Source organism: Falco naumanni, unplaced genomic scaffold (genome assembly GCF_017639655.2).
Source record: "Falco naumanni isolate bFalNau1 unplaced genomic scaffold, bFalNau1.pat scaffold_54_arrow_pat_ctg1, whole genome shotgun sequence".
NCBI classification, from domain to species: Eukaryota; Metazoa; Chordata; class Aves; order Falconiformes; family Falconidae; genus Falco; species Falco naumanni.
In genome coordinates, this window is record NW_024427554.1 from 191,285 (window position 1) to 213,600 (window position 22,316).

The window sequence follows — 22,316 nt, forward strand, 5'->3', positions numbered from 1 at the left end:
TGACTCAAATGACCAAGAACAAACAAAACTGTGGTGGTTTATCTCGTCGCCTATGGCTCTTTTGCCTCAAACCACAAATCTACTGCGTGCTCTGCCACAGCTACAGGTCTTTTAGGAAAAACTCACAGCAAAAGAAAGGCTGGCAGGTCAGAGACTGCTTCTAAGGAGAAAACAATATTGGCTAGAACTGTAGTTTCTTTCAATCCCCCAGAAAACTTGCCTTCAGATCACTTATTTTTATAGGACATTTACTGTAAATACACCATACCTTGGGAGAAAAATCGAGTTCTTCCTCAGAAGTATGCCAACTGACATCACTCCCCTCTTTCTCCAAGCTTCTTAAAAAGTAAAGCAAAATGAGTACTGTGTCTCTCCAATCATTCCTCAGGTATGTGCTGGGTATGTTTAAAGTCTTACCTGATTGAGTCTCCTTGCGACAAGTCGTCTGTTGCTGTTCAAACATTAATTGACATGTTGAAATTAGATTTGGCATGCTAAAAATCAACCAGCACATACAAACATTTAACCTGGACAACTCTACATGTCATAACAGAATGAAATTTTGGGGAGTCAACTTAATGTAAGACAGCATGAATGAATGCATGCATTTCCAAACAACTGCTTTTTCAAGTCACACTGAATTGACAAAACAAAAAAGACTAGAGTTTTACCTCCTTTGAACTTTTATACCTAAAAGTTTAAGAACTATCTCTAAACTAAAAAAAGCCCAGCATAGCATGAATATGCTACGTTAATAAACAGTTAACAAAATACTGGTGCTTTAGCAAGACAGTAAATAAATGAACTGCTGAAGTACTCATACTGCACACACAAGCACACACTGTTGACAGAGATTTTACTGGTTTATATACTATACTAGCTGGTGCTCTACCCACTTACAGGTTATCCTGAAAAGGTAAAAAACATCAAAAAGCATAACCAAGATCTAAAGCTTATCCTCACATAGAAGAATCCCCAGCAGTTCTCTACGCTGCACCAAAAAGGGTATTCAACAGGCAAGACAGGCGTAACCAGGGCACTCTATACTACGCTCCAAGCTTTCATCCATGTTAAGACAGCAACTTGCACACAGGATCACAGGACAAATCAGGTCACAAGGGACCTCGGCAAGTCTCTCAGCCAACCGCCTCCTCAAAGCGGACTCAGCTCTGAGGTCAGATGAGGCTGCATAGGGCTTTTTCCACTCTGATCTTGAACCATTCAAGGAGGGAGACTGCACAACCTCTCTGTTTTACTGTTCTCACCATGGTGAAGCTGCCCACATTCCATTAGAAATTCTCTTGTTTCCATTTATGCCTCTTGTACCTTTGCTTCATGTGACACACCACTGGGAGGCACCTGTCTCTGTCTTCTCCTTACACGTACTGGAAGCTGCTGCTGGGTCCCCTTCAAAGTCATCTCCTCTCTACACTGAACAAGCCCAGTTCCCCCAGTCTCTCCCCAAAAGGCAAGTAGTCCTGCTCCTGGCAAAGTTTGATGGCCCTCCACTGAACTCGCTCACGGATGAAAGACCACTCTCTCTTGCACTGGGGGCTCAAAATGATACCCAGGGAGCTGGACACAACCCAGGGACTGCCAGGTAGCAGCGTACAATCCCCTCCCTCAGTCCCCTGGCTATGCTGCTCTTCATACAGCCCAGGACACCGTTAACCTTCTCAGCCGGCAGGGCACCCTGCTGGCTCATTCTCAGCTCACTTTCTGCCAAGACCCTCTGGCTATTCCCAGCAAAGCAGCTCTCCAGCCAGGCAGCTCCAGCACGTGCTGTAGCAAACGGTTGTTCCTTTCCATGTGCAGGACTTGGCATCTGCCCTTGTTGAATTCTGTTAAGACAGGCCCGACAGTCCATTTACCCAGCTTGTCAAGATCCCTCTGAATGGCAGCGTGGCCCAGATGCACATGTTGCAAACTCAACGACAGCGCACTCTAGCACACCACTGATGTACTAAAGAAACCTGAACTCTAGGAATCCAGCCTGAAGAGTGCGAAAACCTCTCAATTACCAACAACTAAGATGAAATAAAAGGCCTCTTCAATTCCCAGGACAGAAAGGAAAAAAACAAATAGGGCCTCCACATCGTATCTATTTCAGCATTCCTCAAGTCCTCGATAATTAGTTCTCGTTAACTATCATCACAAAATGAAGTTGCTTATAAATAGGAGATTGGTGGCCATCCATAAAGTTGTATGATGACAGCCAAACCGAGGTCTTAGACAAAATCATTAAAAGGAAAAGAAAACAAAGGGCATATCGTGTTGAGTAAGTTATCTGAACTTTTGCTTTCCATGGATAGTAACTTTAAGCAATGATCAAAACCAGTTCCCATTCTCCTTTAAAAAGCAAGAGAGAAAGTTTATGAGCTAGTTTTCAGACAGATCTTGATGCCCTACTGTAGAAATGGGATCTAGAAAAGTAGTATCTAGGGATCACTTATTTCTACTTTAATTGAAGTCCATTTTCATTTTGGAGTAACAGTAAATAATATTAAAAAAAAAATGCTCTTCTATCACTAATGACACAAAGCTATCACTCAATTCAGTAATAAAGGACCCATGCAAAACACGCAAACAAAAAGCGCCCAAAGCCTGCTCTCAAACCTAATTTATAAAACCAAAACCATCAGAATAGAGACCTCCAAGATAATAAACATCACAGGTGTGTTAGTATTTGTACATCACACAACATGTTTCACAGTTGAAATGCTACTGTATAGAATACCTTTCTTTGGTTTTCCTGTTCTTGATGTCTGGCTAGGAGATTGTGGCATTCCTATATCCATTTAGGGAAAGGCGTGTCAAGGACAGACCGAACAAGGGCACCAGAATAAACGTGAATTCCCAGAAATTTGGAAAACATAACCAGTACATTAACAAAGCTGTAGCAATGGGAGAATGTACTGTGACCATCAGCCTACTCTACAGTTACAAGAAGTAGAAGCCAAACCTATCACAACCTACAGAACTCTACTCTTAAGGGACAGTGTCAAACACTGTAACTTAATTTACTTGCTCCATTGTAAAATACCTATATTCCAATATTTTGAAACACTGAAACAGATTCTTGGCAGTTTACTGTACTGCCAACTTTGAATTTCTCTCAGCTTGAACAGTCCTTGCCCAGCACTGACTGCCAATGCAATTCCTTCGTATTTGTAGAGTGTTTTATACATACGGCACACTTAAAATCCCTCCGTCTAAGCATCCCAAAAATCTGTAGGTGCCAACAAACTTTGGAGATACGCTAGCCAGTTGTGTCAGATGGTGCCGGATGCAAACACAGCCCCCTCCTACCTCAGTCTGAAGGTAAAAGCCCTGCATATGTTGATTTGACCATGCTGAACTGTTCACATAGAGAAGCTATGCCACCAGCCAGAACGCAGGCATGACAAGCAGTCAGAGTGAATACCCTGTTCCCCCAGGGCTATAGGGCAGGCCACAACTGGACCAGAACGGGTGCACTGACTGGTGTGAGTGTCATGCATGTGTGCTTGTGTGTGTACGCGTGTCTATGTGTTGTGGAACAGAAGCTTTAGAATATATATCACCATCCGCCTGCTCTACCCATCCTACTTAGTAAAATTTTATTTTTTATATCAATGAATGGTGTGGTTCTGTTATTGCAGCTACCCAACACCAAATGTCTGTGTGACAAGGCCATAACATTTGCCTCAGAGCAACAGGGAGTCCTGCTTATATTGATGTTACCACAAATACATGGAATGGATGTGGCAAGAGGACTCCTATCAAAAATACACATGTAAGAGTTAAAAAAAGGACCTCAAGATCGTTTCTCATTCCTTCTCCATTTCTGTTTTCTTAAAAGGCGATACAGCAGATATAAAGCTCACTGAAGCACTCGTTTCTTTTCCAAGAGCTCTATGATGAAAAACCAATGGTTTCTGTAGGAACAATACACCAATATGCAGTGCAGCAGCTAAAAGAAGCTGCCACTGAAGACATACTAGAAATCTGAACCCTCGCTTTTAGAAAAAAATACATAATTACTTTTTGCCAAAGAAATTCCAACTTCAAATCTGAAAAGTCTGTCATTCGATATGCTAGAGGTGGAAGCCATTCATTTGGAGGTTTTTGCAAGTCTGTCTGTAATCAACAAAAAGGTTCATGTTCTGACAAAAAGTAAACACTCAAATAAGCATGAGCCAACCTCTTAAATATACCGACTTGCTCACTAGAGGCGAATATTTTGAACAATGTTCAACAAGTGCAAAAGTAGCAGCAAAAGGAGGAAGGACTACATTGAAAATCCCAGAAAAACAGGAATGAAGAGCAAGATTAAAACAAAGAATTCAAAGTGGGTATTCCTCCGTTGTCTCACGATCAGTTGAGCTTCTCCTCTAACAGGGGCTTCAAAGCTTTTACTGCAGCCTGTCAAAGGGACTCAGGATGCAGGACCTGCCCTTTGTGTGTGCAAGCAAGAGACTGCAGAATCAATGCCACCAAGTGCTCCCTGCATGCTACTAATCCCTCTCACTCAACAGGCCGGGGTCATTTTCTAGGAGACTGAGCATAAGGAGAAAAAGATTCGTACCACTCAAGGAAAACAAGCCCTACTATAAACAGCTTGAGAACATAGCACACTCTTTCTCCTCCCAAGTCCTTAACCCACATAAATATTCTCTTCACACTTACTAGGCCTCTTCAAGTGAGGATTTCCCATAACATTGTGGACTTATGCTAGTAGTATTACTGTCTTCAAGGAACTGACCAAATTACTTGGTTCAAGAACCCATGTTTCCCTGAGGGCATATTAATTTTGGAATCACACAACAGTATTATTCTTCAAGCCACATATTTTAAAATAACCCAGGCCTGTCAGTCATCACAATGTGGTACCACAGCAATTATCTATGTGCACAGGAGGCAGCCACAGAGTGCTGTTTGGGTAAAAGCAACATTTTGTTGATTAAACTACCTGTACCAAGCCCTTTCCAAAAATAAAATAAAATACAAAAACCTCTGCATCTTCCTTCAGTCTATCAAGAAACTTTACACATCGCTGACTAGATCAAAATAACTATTCCTAAGTCAAAGGAACAAAGTTTGGCTCTAAATTAAATTCCCCTATCTGAGAAAAGTGAACTCAGAAAAATATCCCATGTTTTGCTCATATTTCACGACGTATTTAGAAAAGGAGTAATAAACTGTGTTTGAACACTGTCTGCTGCCCATTTGCCACAAAGTTCTGATGTAACACCCTTAAAAAAAACAGGAAGGATAGAACTTCCCACTGTAGGGCCTGAGATGTAAAGTACAAGAAGTTCGATCTATATTAGTTTTCTAAGATTCCTCTAGGGCTATATGAGCTCATAAGCATAGACTGGATCTTAAAAATTAAGGAGTTGTTTGTTTTTTGTTTTTTTTTTTTAATTTAAAATGAACTCACTGAAGGAGCTAATTTTTTGATAACAAGGCAATTCAATTGTTTTTCTGGATCACAAGTTAATATGGACTTTTAAATGTTTATTTCATAAAATTACTGGAAGTAGAAGTGGGTTTTATTTTTACTGGAATCAAACTATGTCCATGAAGATACAGTACACACAGAAGTTGCATTATTGTTGCTAACAAAGTGACTTTTCCAAGACGATTTTTCCTAAGTATGTCTCTACAGCACCTACACAGAAACAATCGTAACTGATGCTGAGAAATAAGACAACTCACTAAAGGCAGCTTAGTGCAGGTGAAACTATTAATATTAAAACACCACTGCACAAACTCAGTGGAAATCAACAAGACATGTACGGCCCTGCTAACTCATCTGTTGCTTCCCAGCTACAGGAAGATGAACAACTACTCAGGATGAACCTTTTGCAATTCATTTTCACAATCTGAATGGCCATCTACAGGTACAAGTACACACCCCAAAACCAAAACCACTCTCACCTAGTTCCTTCCCTGTCCCCCTTCTCTCTCTGTATGAAAACCTATACAGATGGGCAATCTGGCAGGCAGAACGCAACAGCCCGGTACGTGGGCCCGTAGCACACAAACCGCAGCTGCCTTCACCCCTGACAAGAAGCACCTCCAACCAGCAACAAGTCAGCATATTCACAAAGCTTCTTGCGCTACCCCACCTGATGCCTCCACTAAAGTCAACGGCGAACACAGTGAGCGCTGACAACACAAACCCCCTAAAGAAAAGGCCACAGTGATTTTCCTCGTGAGCTCCTGCGTGATTAAAGATCCTACCTCCTCTGTCCACAGCAGGTGCACCCAACGTCAAGCCAGCAGCTCTGGCCCGGTGAGGAATGCCAGGTACTGTGTCGCCTTGTGCACCACCTTCGTCTCTGTCTCCCCGGAATGCGTATTCCACCAGGTGTTTACAAAGACTATATAGGGAAAGAGAAGAAACATTTTTGGTAAAAACAACCACATACTTGCTTATACAGTTTAATAGAACAGTTAACAGCCACTTATCCACCCTACACGTATTCATAGCCGTATGAATTCGTATACTTGTATGCATTCACTGAGAGTAATACACACAGAACTTACTGCACGACTACTACCTACTTCAATGTTCACTACAGTCATGTTCACTCTAGAGGTGCATATCCACACCTACAAAGCTATTAGCTCCAGCTCGGCACAGTATTTTCAGCCTAGCTGTTAAGCACACATAACCACCTCAGAGAAGGGATATGCACAGGTACAAAGCTATCCATAAGAGGGGTGAAACTGCTTAAGACTTTAACAAAAGGGATTTGTTAGATCTCTGAAACAAAAGGATGGTAGTTCCTGGTGATTGTAGTGGAAGTCAGTAAGGACAATGGTGCTGGTCTGAGGAGAGGACTGACATGCATTTCAGTTTGCCACGTTCTACCTCTGGGTAACTGTAGGATACAGACATGTTTTAGAGTTTATATTGGGCAGGTGCAAGCTTAGCGTCAAAACTTGAAATCTACAGACAATTCGGGGCGGAAATTTTCTTCAACATCCAGATTAATACTAGACACAGGGAACGATACGTATCAGAAGACGTCACTGAGCACTGCTTCAGGACAGCTTTCAACACACCATTAAACTGTGCTGCTATTACCAAAAACATTCAAAAGCCACACTGACAACTGACAACCTATTCTAACAATAAAGTCAAAAATTTACCTAGAATATCCATGAGTAACAGCATAATCCTCAGCTGTCCATCCGTTAGTGTCTTTATGGAAAAGATCAGCACCATATCGAAGAAGAACTTTTATTAAATTAAGCTGTCCACCAGATGCTGCAGTCATAAGTGGGGTTCTGAAACACCAAAAATATGTTATGAAGTAGATCATTTGACACAGACACTGTAATTATTTTTATTCCTATTTGCTCTCAAAAACTACTTTCCTCATTACTGAATGAGCAAAAGAAAACGCAGTTTTCATTAAATATTAAGAGCAACCATAAAATGCAAGCGGGAGTCAAAACAACCAAACCTTCAATCTTCAGACAAAGCTTCCACATAGACAACACTCACATACAAACTATGCCACTATGCAGGAGATGTTTTTTACAAACTGAGGTAGTGCTGCTGAGCTAACAGCATGTTTCCTGCCAGAAAGGCCACCACAGACAATGCCTTCTTGTAATCCTCAACGAGGAAAGCACCCACCGAGGTATGACAACAGCCAAGAGCAGATGTGCTTTCACAAGTCACACACAAATAGCTGCTATGTGGCTCCCCGGTTTTTTTTTTCAGAGCTCACTCTCATGCCTCTGATTAATCCAACCTAAAGAATACTAAAGAGATCCATGCAGAGTTTTGACAAACCACTCACCTTTCACAGTGATCTCGAGCATGCACATCAGCTCCTTTCTGCAGAAGAAACTCTGCTATATCTTCATGATGTTCAGAGATAGCAAGAATAAGCGGAGTGTTTCCCTCCTGAAAGGGCAGATAAATTTAAAAATAAAAGTAAAAAAAAAGAAACACCCTACCAGAGAAATACTAGTACAACTTTTTGAAAGAACTTCTTCAACAAATACAAAAATTTACCTTATTCCGAGCATCAATATTGGCATTATGCTCAAGTAACAGCCCCGCTACAGTTGTATTAGGAGATCGGACAGCAAGGTGAAGGGCAGTGTTGCCGTCAGCATCTGCCAGATGTGGGTTGGCACCGTGCTCTAGCAGAATAGCTACACATTCTTCTTGCTGGCACTGTACTGCCTGGGAACAACACACAAAAAAGGAAGAACTTCCAGCGCTCTGTTACAATTGCCCCAGCTTCCCAATGCTGGAAAATAAGAGCACCTTCAAAGCTGAGCTAACATATGCCTATTCCACGCTGATTACCAGATGCATGCTTCTACACAGAGCTGTGTAAAGAATCCTACCAGCCACCTCTCATTTAATGCACAGTTGACAAGCCCCACTTGAAAGAGCATAACTTATTCCACATACCTTCATCAGCGGCGATCTGTTATCACTGTCAGTAAGATCTAGTTTACACTTGTTTTCTACGAGATATGTAACAACGTTCACATGGCCATTCGCAGAAGCAAGATGCAGGGGTGTCCTAAAAATTAAACATATTAAATCAGCACAAACAGACAACTAGAGAAATAATTTCAGGCTCTGATAAATTGATATAACCACAAGTTTCACTTTGCACAAAGCAAGCTTAAGAAATGATTTCTCATTCTGTTACCAGTAACAGCAGTTGCGCACCAAACACCCGAGACTGGCCAGCAAAACCCCTCCGCAGCATCTGCTTAGTAAGGTGCCATTTCCTTCACTCTAGAACTTAATCTGCAGATTCCTGCGCCCAGGCATTGGTCACTGCCTCCAGCAGGACTACACCTGTGGCACAGCAAAAAAGCTTGGGAATCTGAGAACCATGGCAAGCAACCCTCTAAGTTCTATAATTATTCATGTGCCAGAAGTATCAGAGATGTAGATGGGCTTTATATAAAGAGTATTAGCATTTCCCTGCACTTCGAGGATTTCTGCTTTTTCTCTAGCTTGCTTACTACTGCAACAAAACCAAGTACTCACTTGCACCAAAGTGCCCCCCATAACATGCAGCAAACCAGACAGAACACTGTAATCCTGAGTACAGGAAAGTAATACCTGATCCTTCAGATATGTATAACTACAATAGTCATAATAAGCCTACTACAGAGGAAGTCCTCTCCAGGAAGGGAATACTGTGTTTCCATAATACATGACCAGCATAAGAAAATGAAACTCTTTTCTTCAAGTTAAAGCCTTGCCAGAGGAAAAAAAAAAAAAAACCACACAAAAAACCACCCAAAAAACCCCCTCCTTCAAACCACAGAACATCTTAGGTCTGATGTCAATTAACCAGCCTACTTATATTGAAAGAAATTGCCCAGAAAGTCCTTGCATGTGTTACCCCCTAAATCAGAGGCACAAATCAGCACAAGCTTCATGCTGTGCAAAGGCAAAGCACCTGCTGCTCTGCAGGACACCTGTCCCAACAGAGCAGAAGACAAGCTAGAAAACAGCTGGGACCTTCCTCCCTTGAAGGTGATGCAGTAACAATCCCACAGTTCCTCAAGAACTGAGGGGAACACCAGCACTGGTTCTGAATCACATCGCTGCAGGTAGGTCCTTCTCTGTATTTAGGAAAGCTCAAGTAGCCTTGCAATTGTTTTGGTACCTTGCTGAGACCAGAGCACAACAGCTCCCTGGCTAAGTGGGAATGGAAAGGGAGAGGTACACAAATGCAGTGGCAGGTGATGCAGAAACACAGTAATCTGTAATGCAGATACTTGTTACAGGGCAGCTGACATCCTCCTCCACTGCAACAAAGATGAGGATGAGAGAAATACAGAAAACTTCAAAGAATTTGTAATGTCTTGCTACAGACAGGGAACAGACTGGAGCACTGACAGAGGAGTAGCTCAAGAGCAACTACCACCACTTTTTGAGAAATTTCCATGGAAACATGCAGGATTCTTCATCTCTGAAGAAATGACTGACTGAGATTATCTGAAAGCTAACCAGGACTGGTTATGAAGGAGTCCACAATCATCTGAAAGCTGCTACTACCAACCACTAGGAAGCATGACAGACGTGAAGTAGTCACTATCAGCTCTGCAAACAGAAAAGCCTTCAGAAAACTTGTGGACTTGTTGCTGTCCTCCTCAACCAAGCCTCTCAGTCTGTCAACAGGAGACGGCTCTGCTTGGAGCAAGGCCTGCTGTGCTCCACAGAAGATCCACTTCAGGGAACAGGCTGGCAGAGAACATCAGTGTTCAGGGTTGCCTGTCCCTGCAAGAGGCCTCCAGTAACACCGAAGTTCTTCTGCCACCCAGCCCTGGGGACACTGCCCAGATTCTGTTCCTGCTCCTGTTGCTGCTACGCTGATCACCTACAGAGTAGAGGAGAACTGCTGATGCCTGAGCAGCCACGAAACAACCCCACTGGGAAACAGCAGGTTGGCAGTACGCACTTTGAATGGCCCTTGAGCCGACAACCCAGCAGCTACAAGCCAAGCAATGAAAGTGCTGGAGTTCAGTCTGACAGGCAGCTGACAGGGTAAATCTCCCTTAGCGATGAGCTCTGACCCAGGATCCATGACTAGCTGGCATTGTGCCTACAGTGCTTCCAACTCTGTGCTGACTTTTGCCCGTCTCTGTCAGTGAGGCTGAAGGTTTGGCTAGACCACCTCTGAAAGCTGCCTGCTCCTAACTGATGCTGTATCAAGCACACTTTCGGGAGGTCTTATGGGCTACAGGACCCACTTTATGGAAGGAACCTGTTGGTGTGATCCTTGCCATGTTCCTGGTGCAGGATTTTGCTTTTGGAAATCCTGAGCAGCAAAACTGAGATATTCATACAACCAATGCACACATTTTTGCTGTTACTTTGCATTATTTCCTATTCTTCACCTCTGTTTCCAATGATACCAAGTCTTCCAACACGAAGCCCTGAAACGCAACTGCATCTGGTGGTCACTCACAACACACATCACACCCACAAGCACTAAGAGGGCACAGGTGGCCTTGCAACCCCCATGGCTGGTACAGAGGGCAGTGGCTGCAGCAAGCAGGCAGGCTCTGTCCACTGAATTGCTCTCAGCCTCGCTGTTCAGCACTGGGCATTATCATGGCAAAACCACCACAGTGCTCATCACAGTATGCTGCCTTTTCTTTCTTCCCTCCGTCTCCCCCCCCCCCGCCCCCGGCTTGTTTTTTACAGTTTGTGACTGTATTTGTCCTGTTATAACACTGATAATTGCCTGGCACACAAAAGAAAACCCTTCACAGGAAAAAAAGCTTTCTAGACAAGATGAACTTGAAACGCAAAAACTATCGAAATTTCATACCAGGGTCTGCTAAGAGCTGGTGACTGACTGCTGACTGAATCAGTAAGCAGTAAGAAGAAAAAGAGAGAAACGTTCCAAACTATTTCCATAAATGCCATCGGGCACCTTGACTCTGGCAGCTGAATTATGCACAGAAGTGCACTCAAGCCACCTTAAATGGCATCCCCCACCTGCAGCTGCATAAACAAATACTGGCTGGCAACACTCAGGCACACAGCCCACATGCTGACTGACTGCACTCTTCATTGCCTTCCTACAAATCTAGACAGTTCCAGGTGTTTTCAGGGCAATAAGCTAGCTGGCTGGCAAAAGTCCAGTCTTCAGAAAAGACAGCCCAGGATGCTGAAGTACTCTGATTAAACCAGCATCTCCTCTGAATGTCATGGATGTTTTGACTCAGTCTTTTCAGAAAAGGCATTAACAGCTCGACACATACAAGACCCAAAACCTTCAGCTGATTCCCTTAGGCTTACGGTGGATCATGAGGAGCTATGCTGCAGCCCAGGGCTTCTCCCTAAGATATAACTGCCAAGTACTTGCTGTGCTCGACTCAAAAGCACACATCCTAACACCTGCCAGAAGCAGCAGCTTCCTCTGCATGGCACTGCCCAGATCTTCCAAACCAAGGCACTAATTAGCTGTACCAAGGCCACAGAGCAAACAGCAAAGTAACTGCCACCTAAAATCAGACTGATGTTGCTTTGGCTGCAACATCACAGTCACAAAAGGCACATCAGGCAACCGTCCACACAGCACCAATACACAGCACATTCACCCTTTCCTAAACGCAGTGCTTACCCCTCTTTTACTCCCAGCTGAGGCAGTGCAGCTTGCTCAGCTCAACTACTAAGCCCGCACGCTGAGGCCTCCGAGGCGCATGCACTCTGCCTTCCAAGCCTGCCTGGAGAACGGCCCTGAGGCTCCTTCTGCAACCTGCCCTGGCCAGGCTGCTGCCGGCCCCCTGCCGCTCCTGCGCCCCCAGGCAAGGCAACACCCCCGGGAACGAGGGCACGGAGGGGGCCGGGGCAAGACGGGGGATGCTCGGCCGACTCCAAGGGCTCCTGGCAGCACAGGCCTGGCTCCCCGCCCAGGCTGAGGCTCCCCGCAGCGATGCTGCCGTTCGCTCCCAGCGCCCTTGAGCTGCACCTGCGGGTCCCGGCGCTGCCCGCAACCCCCCCACACCCCGCCCCAGCACCGCCCGGCGCTGCTGCCCCCCGCCGCTTACCGCTCCGCCGCGTCCCGCTCGTCGATGCCGCATTTCTTCAGTCTCTGCCGCACCTGACCCAGGTCGCCACGGGCGGCCGCACGGTGCAGCTTGCCCAGGTCCTTCAGCCGGAGCTCGTAGGCACCGGTGGGGAAGGGCTTGGCGGAGCTGCCGGACGCTGCCGGCCGCCCCTTCTTCTTCCTCCCGAACCCGAAAAACCTCTTCATCCCGCGGCAGGGGCGCGGGCACGGTCCCGCCTCAGGGAAGAGATGGCGGGAGGCACGCGGCGGGCTGCGGCAGGCCCCGGGCAGGGCCGGGGGATCGGGGGTCCCGGGCAGGGCCGGGGGATCGGGGGTCTCGGGGCAGGGCATCGGGGGATCGGGGAGCCCCCGGGGCAGGGGGATCGGGGAGCCCCCGGGGCAGGGACGGGGGATCGGGGGGGGCCCCGGGGCAGGGGGATCGGGGGATCGGGGGGGCCCCGGGGCAGGGGGATCGGGGGATCGGGGGGGCCCCGGGGCAGGGGGATCGGGGGATCGGGGGGGCCCCGGGGCAGGGGGATCGGGGGATCGGGGGGGGCCCCGGGGCAGGGGGATCGGGGGATCGGGGGGGCCCCGGGGCAGGGGGATCGGGGGATCGGGGGGGCCCCGGGGCAGGGGGATCGGGGGATCGGGGAGCCCCCGGGGCAGGGGGACCGGGGGGCCCCGGGGCAGGGGGATCGGGGCCCCGGGCAGCGGCCCGGTACGGCTGTCTACGGAGCGAACCACCAGAGGGCGGGAAGCCGAGCGCACAGGCTGCTCCTCAGCGCGGCAGCGGCGGACAGCGCCTCCCTCAGCGGCGAGCGCGGCGGTTAAACGGCCGGCGGGCTCTGCTGGCGGGGGCGGGGTCTGCTCCGGCGCGTGTCCAGCGCGAGTGACGTCACTTCCTGCCCCGCGGTGCCCGGCGGCTCCTGCGCGGTGCCCGGCCGCGGCGCCGAGCGGGGCCGGGGGCAGCGAGAGGCCCGGCGGGTGGCGGCGGCGCTGCGCCCCCCGCAGAGCACTCGGGCCGCTGTCGGGAAGCCCGGGGGGGTGCCGGCGTACCGGGCAGCAGCAGCTCCCCGCTGGCCCCGGCGGGGCCCGCGCTGCGAGCACGCTGGGGGGCTCGGTCTAGTTGGTTTTAAAAGAAAATGGCTCAAACTGGGAAAGCGCTTGTCGTTCAGGGCAAGGGCATCTCGTCAGGGAGTTATGGCCAAAACAGCTCTGCGAGCAATTCGCCTCCTAGTTTGTTGAGCAGTCCTGCTTGTGTGCCATCGTTAGCCCGGGGCAAATGGATGCCAAAGGAACAAACAGCAAGGGTTAATATAGCGGGAGGGGGGCGGGGGGGGGGCTGTAGGCATCATCTAGTTACCTGCCTTGCCAGGACAGGGTCAGAAAGTTACTTTCCAGTAAGTGTGGCCGAGCTGGCACTGCCACAAAAGAACACAAGCGGCCACTGAGCGTATGGAAACGTGGTCCAGAAATCAAAAGACAGGTCGTGCCTTTGGCATAGATAAGTTGGGAACCATCCTCCTATTCTACTGCTGCGGTGATGGCACTAAGTAGTTCAGCGTGGTGAAACCTTCCTATAAGTACCATATGGTTGTGGGGTGATGTCACAGTCCAGTATACCCTAGATGGTTTGACTCATGGAACACCTTGGCAGCACACTTCTTCCTCTTAGAAACTGCCTCTTGCCAGTGAGTTTGTGAAAAATGGGAGAGATGGCAAAGAAAACCTCAATCAGAGAGAGGGACACACTTCACTGTGATTAGCGCTGAAAATACTGATTACAACAGGACAGGAATCTAGTACCACTTTTTAGGGAGGAGATTCAGCCCTTTGAAATGCCTTCTTTTTCTTCATCACTAATAATGGTACAGCTCCTAGAACCTTCATTTTCCTTTCTGGAATGAGCCTCCACAGCTTTATCAAGCCTGTTCGCTCTGGCAGTGTTCTCCCGACCAAAGTGGCTGATGTACAGTCGCTTTCCTTAGCTGATCCTCAGTGTATTAGCAGCATTCCGTTATTGCAGACATGATCTCTAGAAGGAAGAGCTATAATAATAATAATAATAATTTTAAAAAGACAGAAAAAAGACTTTTGCTGAAAACACATCCAAGTAAATTCAGGTTGCAAAACCCGAATTCTATGAGTTTTGGGAAATGGCTATGAGCAGCAGCCATTTCAAGAGCACCTCTGTAATCAGTCGGACCATTTAATGGGGGAATGGAGAGCAAAATGCATTTTTTAATTGAGTGTATTTGTTTTTTTCCAGACATTAGAAGAAAGGCAGGATTTTATTTACAAGATGGCAATACACAGTAAACACAATCCATCTCTGCTCTTTCCAGGAGGAAGTATTTCCTCTCCAGTCCTTTTTCAAGTGCACGCATGCTCAGCCACAAAAACTTGGTTTTTTTTCAGGTCACTCCCCAGCCAAGACCAGGAGACTCTACAGTTCCTGTGCAATATTAAATGTTTCAGAATGGTATTAAACCCCCCCGTGATTACCCAGTTTTAGTTGGCAGGGACTTGGTAGCTGGCTGGGCTGAAATTCAGTTTCAGGCTTTGAAGATAAGAGGGTGCTGATGGGTCCTGTGGATATAGTATTATGGGCACAACGGGCACTATTTTTTCCCCTCTGTAGAAGCTTCATATAAATCCAACCCCAACCACTTCACTTGTCTGCATCTTCATTTCTCATCCCTCGTGTATTGGACGGTTCCTGCTTTTATACCACTCTCATTCATGTCATCAGTGCAATACTTATATAAAAAACATCAAATACAAAAACTATTCTATAGGGCATATGTCTTAGGGTTAAGATTTAACTTAAATCTTAAGGTTTAAGTCTTAGGGTTAAGTTTTAAGGTTAAGACAGGGTTAAGTCTTAGGGTTATGTCTTAAGGTTAAAGTCTTAAGATTAAATCTCAGGGTTAAGTCTTACGGTAAAGTCTCAAGTATAAGGCTCAAAGTTAAGCCTCAGGGATATGTCTTAAGGTTCAGTCTTCGAGTTAAGTCTTAAGGTTAAGTCTTAGGGTTAAGTCTTAGGGATAAGTATTAAGGTTTAGTCTTAGGGTTCAGTCTTAGGGTTAAGTTTTAAGGTTAAGTCTTAGGATTAAGTATTAAATTTAAGTCTTAGGGTTAATTCTTAGGGTTAAGTCTTAAGTTTAAGTCTTAGGGTTAAGTCTTAAGGATGAGTCTTAGGGTTAAGTCTTACGGTTAAGACTTAAGATTAAGTCTTAGAGTTATGTCTTAGGGTTAAGTTTTAAGGATAAGACTTATAGTTAAGTCTTTAAGGTTATGTCTTAGGTTTATGTCTTAGGGTTAAGTCTTAGGGTTATGTCTTAAGGTTAAAGTCTTAAGATTAAATCTCAGGGTTAAGTCTTACGGTAAAGTCTCAAGTATAAGGCTCAAAGTTAAGCCTCAGGGATATGTCTTAAGGTTCAGTCTTCGAGTTAAGTCTTAAGGTTAAGTCTTAGGGTTAAGTCTTAGGGATAAGTATTAAGGTTTAGTCTTAGGGTTCAGTCTTAGGGTTAAGTTTTAAGGTTAAGTCTTAGGATTAAGTATTAAATTTAAGTCTTAGGGTTAATTCTTAGGGTTAAGTCTTAAGTTTAAGTCTTAGGGTTAAGTCTTAAGGATGAGTCTTAGGGTTAAGTCTTACGGTTAAGACTTAAGATTAAGTCTTAGAGTTATGTCTTAGGGTTAAGTTTTAAGGATAAGACTTATAGTTAAGTCTTTAAGGTTATGTCTTAGGTTTATGTCTTAGGGTTAAGTCTTAGGGTGTTGTCTTAAGGTTAAGTATTAATATTAAGTCTTAGGGTTAAGTCTCAAGGTTAATCTCAGGGTTAAGAATTAGGGTTAAGTCTTAAGGTTAAGTCTTAGGGTTTAGTCTTAGGGTTCAGTCTTATGTTTAAGTCTTAGGGTTAAATCATCGGGTTAAGTTTTAAGTTGAAGTCTTAGGGTTAAGTCTTAAATTTAAGACCTAGGGTTAATTCTTAGGGTTAAAATCTTTAAGATTAAGTCTCAGGGTTAAGTCTTAGGGTAAAGTTTTAAGGTGAAGTCTAAACGTTAAGTATCAGGGTTATGTCTTTGGGTTAAGTCTTAAGGTTAACTTTTAGGATTAAGTCTTAGGGTGAAGTCTTAAATTTAAGTCCTAGGGTTAAAGTCTTAGGGATAAGTCTTATAAGGTTAAATCTCAGGGTTAAGTCTTAAATTTAAGTTTTAGTGTTAAAGTTTTAAGGTTAAGTTTCAGGGTTAAAGTCCTAGGGTTACTTCTTAAGGCTAAGTCTCAGGGTTAAGTCTTAAGATAGGATTAAGTCTAAGGGTTAAGCCTTAGGGTAACAGGCCTCAAAGGCATGAAGAACATGAGAACGGTGCTGCTGGGTCAATGGGCCTGTGCTTTTCTCTAGTGCTCTCCTTGCTACCACCTAGCACTCAGCTGGCAAGCTCATGGGCACAGCCAGGACCAGCCCAGCCTCTTGTTTTCCAGGGAGCCGATCACCACACATATGGGAAACAGACAGCAGACAAGACGTAGTTCTTCATATTCTTTCCCTTGTTTTGCTAGAGAACCTAAAGTTTGATAGACCTTATTTTGTTTGTATTTACATTGGCACTTCAGTGGGTCCAGACTAAATGGCAACTCTCTACCTGACTGCTGCAAAAATTGGATTGAGCCCTTGGTTAGTAACCAGCCGTTGGTTAACTTTGTCTTTGAAATACAGCAACCTATGGTGGAATAGGAAACTGAGACAGTTAGGGACATCGGTTGTATTTACTTGAAGGAGGTGGAAAATTTTCTAGGGAATTTTTTTAATAGTGTTAGCATAAAAATCCTGTATGTGGCACATGAGCGACTGCTCTAGGCAAATGGCTTTTTAGAATTAGAAGCCATCCCTGCCTTAAGTGACACATTTAGAAAAAGTCTCTACGTGAATAATAAGCTCACACAGCAAAGCTGCAGCTACCTGATAGCACAGTATTTTTCCTGGTTTGGAGGATTTTTTTATTCATCTAAAACTTTCCAACGGTTGTCACTGCTAGTTTACTCCCTGTATAACAAATAAGTAGTAAATGAAGGTGTTTTCATACAATGGAACAATCTGCGTGTTTGCATATTTTTAACAGCTGTTGCAAAGATGTACTTGAAACCCTAAAGAGCTTTTGCTTTTTATACTACTGAAAACCACGCTACACAGCTTTTTGCAAATTTCCAGTTTGGAGAATCGCACAGTAATTGTTCATTTGTTTCCATGAAAGAAAAAAACCCCAACACATCTTCCTTTAGAGGCAATATATTGCTGCAGATTTTAGATCTATCTTTTCTATTTCATCTACCTCTTCTCCAGCTCAGAAAAGTCTACTTCTTTAGAAATTCTTTTTGTTTGATATGTTAGAACATCTCTGTGTATTAGTGAAAAAGGAACTGGACCTGCCCTTTGTCTCACTAAATTCTCATTTCCATAATACATGCAGTTTTCCTTTACTCATTAAAGAAAATTACCAAATCCCATACAGCTACCTGGGATCATGGATCAATCTGTATATGTGTGGCCCAGCATTACTTTTTGCAACTGATCTAAAATTCTGTGCCAAATGCTATCATAACCCAGGAATGGAAATAATAGGGATGACGTACTTTGCATATCTTCTCTGCAGGTTGTTATGACCCACTGCAAGTAAATAAGAAAAAATACAGGTAGTGGACATTTCTAAATAAACCTCTGACATCTGAAGAAGTCATTTTAATATCAGATTTATTCTCACCATACTTTCTGCATGGAAGACCAGAAGAATCTATGCTTTTAATACAATTTGTGCAGGAAAGCATTGGCAAAAATACTAGAGTACTTGTAATGTTTGTTCCTACATCAAACATGCCGAGGTGAGGCTTAAAAGCCCACCAGTGAATTCACATTTGCCGCAGTGCTGTTAGTAAAAGCTGTAATTATCCGTACTTTTTTGAGAATGCTTAAAATGAAAACACAACCTAACTCTCAGTTATAGAACAGTGTAGCACAGCAAAGACGTTATCATCTAATTTTTTCATTATAAGATGTGGGTGCATAACCAAGAAGAACACTAACAATTATTTCTTAGTAAACCTTTACAGCATAAAACCATTTAGTGGGGCAGTGCAAATCAGAACATACTCTGACTTTAACACGAAAGAACACTTCTGTTGTATAGGTAGACAAAAAAATTTGTGGGACAAAAAGACTTAGTGGGGTATTTTCATTCTCACAGTGCTGTTTCCTCTCCTTTCGTTGTCAGTAACCTAGCTACCCAGTGATTTTGGGGGGACGTTAGGGTTAACATAGATGTTAGGTTAGCTTTAGATGCTTTACATGTTAGAGATGCATTCCTCGTGATTCTGCTCCACGCACAAGAAAAAGCCCAGTTTGCCTTTGCCTGGAGCGGGACTCAGTATGTTTTCAAACAGTTTTCTGCAAGGATACAAACACTGCCCCACTATCGCTCACAATGCTCCGGCCACAGTCCTAGCACAGATCACCATTCCACCTGGCCTCACAGTGTATCGATACATTGACGGCATCCTCAGCAGGGCAGAAGGGCCAGAAAGCGTTACAGATGCAATGAAAAACATTTGGGCAACACTAATCAAGTTGGGACTGGAAGTCCCAGAGTCAAAGTGCCAAGGGCCAGCACGAGAAGTTAAATTCCAAGGAGTCTGGTGGGTTGCAGGAGCTGCCTCTCTTCCACCAGACTCACTGGAAAAGAAAGAATCTGGCACAATCCATCCAGTACGCTGGAACTACAACAAGTTCAAGGGACTGTGAAGTACTGGTGTAACCATATTCCTGCCTTTTCTGTCATTGCTCGTCCCTGGTAGAATTTGTTATAAAAGGGAAAATCATGGCAGTGGACATCTCATCAGCTCTGTGGTACCGTCAAGTTCCCCTTCCTGCAGGAGCATAACAGAGCCTGGCCGTGGGGTCTCCACTCCGCTCCAGCCCCCGTTACCCCTGTCAGCACGTGCTGAGGTTGCAGGCTGCGTTGCTTAGGGAGCCATGGCAACACACATTTAGGATGGTGAATGCCAGCCATCCTGAAAGCGACAGCTGTCTCTTACCCTAAAAAGCTTCCTGTAATACTATGCTTCTCTGAGGTCCCAGTTTTCTCGAATTGCCCCCACCCCAAAGCAATTTCCCCACAGGGTCCCTAAGCAAGGCAGTGGAGGAGTGGCTCTCTCAAACTCCCTCCCAGCCCTGCCCTGGCTGAAAGAAGGCAGAAAGAAGCCTTCAGGTGAGGGAAGTTCTGGCTGCAAGAGAATACAAGCTGACCAGGTCTTGGGATCCACTGACATCAACAGAAATTAGGTGAAAACTCCCCTTTCACATGAAACTCAACTCCCAAACCAAAAAACAGTTGTGATGGGAAACTATGGTGGGGGTGGGAAATCAGCGCTGAGGGCAGGAAAGCATCAGCAGGATGGGAAACCATTGAGATGGGAAGTCGTTCTGTCATTAAAAGTCAAACCGTCACAACGCTGGCTGACCCAGGTGCTGGCAGAATGATCGCCATGGAGACGGAACCCCAGAACACTGTTTGCCCCAACAAACGCCACGCTGGCCAACTGCCACGGCATAGAGCAGCACGCTCCTCGTGGTGCTCCTGCCCTCCGGGTAACCCCCAACCAGCTGTGCCGGCCAGCATCTCACCCCATCACCCCCCTTCGCTTCTGCCCACAGAGAGGTTCCCCCTCCAGCTGCCGACGGCATCAGAGGTGCCCGGCACAAGCTTCACCACCCTGACCATGCCGCCACCGGTCACTGCTGGTGTGCTGCCCTCTGTCCCAGGGCTGCTGATCACCGTTTGGCCTTCCCAGCTCCACACCATCACCCACCAGCCCGCCCAGGCAACCTGGCAGGGGGTGCAGGGGCCCCTGGGGGACTCGGGGCAGGTCGTGCAGCTGCCACACGTGCTGCAGCTCCCCAGCGCTGTGCAGCTGCCCCCTCTGCCTGCTCCTTGTCCCCCTGCCTATGGCCGGGGACAGCAAGTGGTGATGGGACACTTGTGCCCTACCAGCCAGTGGGACGTGGACCAGGGGCAGCCCCTCTACCCTAGGGGCTGCACTGTGCTGAACGTCCCTGCCCATGCTGGGCCCCTGCCACCCCAACACCCTGCGGCTCAGCACTGCGTGCAGGTCCCCCCTGTGCTCTGCACCCATCCTGGCAGCACCCAGAAGCTGTTGGAGGCCTTTAACAACGATGTGGTGGCCAGTGAGGATGGCGTCCCTGCTGCCACCCCCTGCCAGCCCGCCCTGGATATGCTCTCTGGCAGAAGCAGGACCAAGCACCAAGGTGAGGTCTGCAGGGTGGCAGAGCCCATAGGGGTGACCTGCACCAAGGAAGGCTTGCATCACCCTGGGGGTGGCTTGGCTTCGTTTGCTTTTTCAGAAGTGGTGACCACCCCACCAAGCCCAGAGAATCTCCTGGACCTGCCCAAGCAGGGGCCAGATGCCTTCAACGAGGCCTCTCCTGAGCTGGCAGAGGACAATCTGCAGTTTCAGGATGAGCATTCGACCACCATGGACAGCAGTGATCTGCTCACCTGGCTCTACAGCATCCTGGAGCTCCCTGAAGTTTTCAGCGGCTCCTGCTTGACCACCCTCCTCAACAAGCTCCCGGAGCTCTCAGAGTACGTGGCAAAGGGTGGCTGCTCCAAGGAGCAATCGCTGGTGGCAGGGCTGGGGGAAGCAAGGACACCGACTGTCGTGTCCCTGATGTCCCTGTCTTGACCACCACCCTCAACAGGATCCCTGACCTCTTGGAGTGCATGATGGAGGGCGACTGTCCCAAGGACCAAGTGGTGGCTGCAATGCAGGAGGACACCAACCCCTCCCGGCAGAGGGTGGCAACATCCCCCTTGCTGGACGCCAAAGGCAAGCAGGGTGGGCTGCCAGCGGTCTTCCCCACCCGGCTGCCAGAGAGTCCCATGGAGCCCTCTCAGGAGGGTCCTATGGACACTTCAGAGGAGAGCCCCTTGAAGGGATGCTCAGAGGGTCCCCACCAGGGTCTCCCAGAGAGTCCTCAGCAGATCCTGCTGAAGAGTCCCCTGGCCAGCCCCCCCGACTGCACCCCAGCGTCATCTACCCTGCATGGCCCAACTGGTGGAGGAGGTGCTGCGGAGGCAGCCCTGGGTCATTTTGACCCGCTTGCCACCACCACCGGGCATCTCCTCCTGCCGGGTGGTGCCCAGAACAGGCAAGGCTGCTGGTAAACAGGCCAAGTGCCCCACATTGGCTGACACCCTCAGGATGCCAGAGACGTCCCCACGGGGCAGCATGCCACCCAAGAAGAGGAAGAAGATGGTGGTGTGCCCGGTGGCAAAAAGCTCCAGAACCCTCTGGGAGGGGAAGCTGGACAGGGATGCCACGGCGGTGGGCTGTAGTGGGGAGCAGGGGTCAGCAGCAAGCAGAGGGCATCCAATAGCGACTACGTGCCCACCAAGCAAGCCAGAACCCTGAGGAACACCAGGAGACAAAGTGCTCCACACCGCGCCAGTCACAGTTGATATATTGATAGAGGAGGTGTGGAGCACAGATCCCTCTGACGTGTGACCTGCACCTGCCCACTGCAACCCCCAGCCCCTCTACCAGATCTGTCTGTCTTAATTCATTAAACGTTTGACGTTCCTTGCACAGCGCCTCTGCCTGCGGTCATTCGCGCAGCGGGAGATGAGGCGTTAATGCAGCCCCCTGCCACATGCAGAGATCTGACCCCTCCACCTTCCCCCTCTGTCGAGGTGACA

General features: G+C 46.9%; 2 protein-coding genes across 2 annotated transcripts in view; both read right to left on the reverse strand.

The window, feature by feature from the left end:
• Positions 1-8,460, reverse strand: part of LOC121082272 (ankyrin repeat domain-containing protein 26-like) — a 43,365-nt gene extending 34,905 nt beyond the window's left edge. Inside the window, exons 1-8 of the mRNA XM_040581616.1 lie at positions 8,429-8,460; positions 8,021-8,194; positions 7,803-7,909; positions 7,144-7,281; positions 6,229-6,368; positions 2,738-2,788; positions 418-451; positions 269-338 (exon numbers count right to left, since the gene is read on the reverse strand). Coding sequence (XP_040437550.1) covers positions 269-338; positions 418-451; positions 2,738-2,788; positions 6,229-6,368; positions 7,144-7,281; positions 7,803-7,909; positions 8,021-8,194; positions 8,429-8,434 — 720 coding nt within the window. The 5' untranslated portion in view covers positions 8,435-8,460. The remainder of the gene's footprint in view (positions 1-268; positions 339-417; positions 452-2,737; positions 2,789-6,228; positions 6,369-7,143; positions 7,282-7,802; positions 7,910-8,020; positions 8,195-8,428) is intronic.
• Positions 8,461-12,542: 4,082 nt separating this feature from the next.
• LOC121082278 (putative ankyrin repeat domain-containing protein 26-like protein) lies at positions 12,543-12,926 on the reverse strand. The gene has a single exon (XM_040581620.1). The coding sequence runs from the start codon at positions 12,894-12,896 to the stop codon at positions 12,543-12,545; it is 354 nt and encodes a 117-aa protein (XP_040437554.1). The 5' UTR covers positions 12,897-12,926.
• Positions 12,927-22,316: the final 9,390 nt, after the last annotated feature.

What these genes read in the sequence shown, in the direction of transcription:
- LOC121082278 (XM_040581620.1), bottom strand. Translation starts at nt 12,896, where the DNA reads ATGCCCTGCCCCGAGACCCCCGATCCCCCGGCCCTGCCCGGGACCCCC.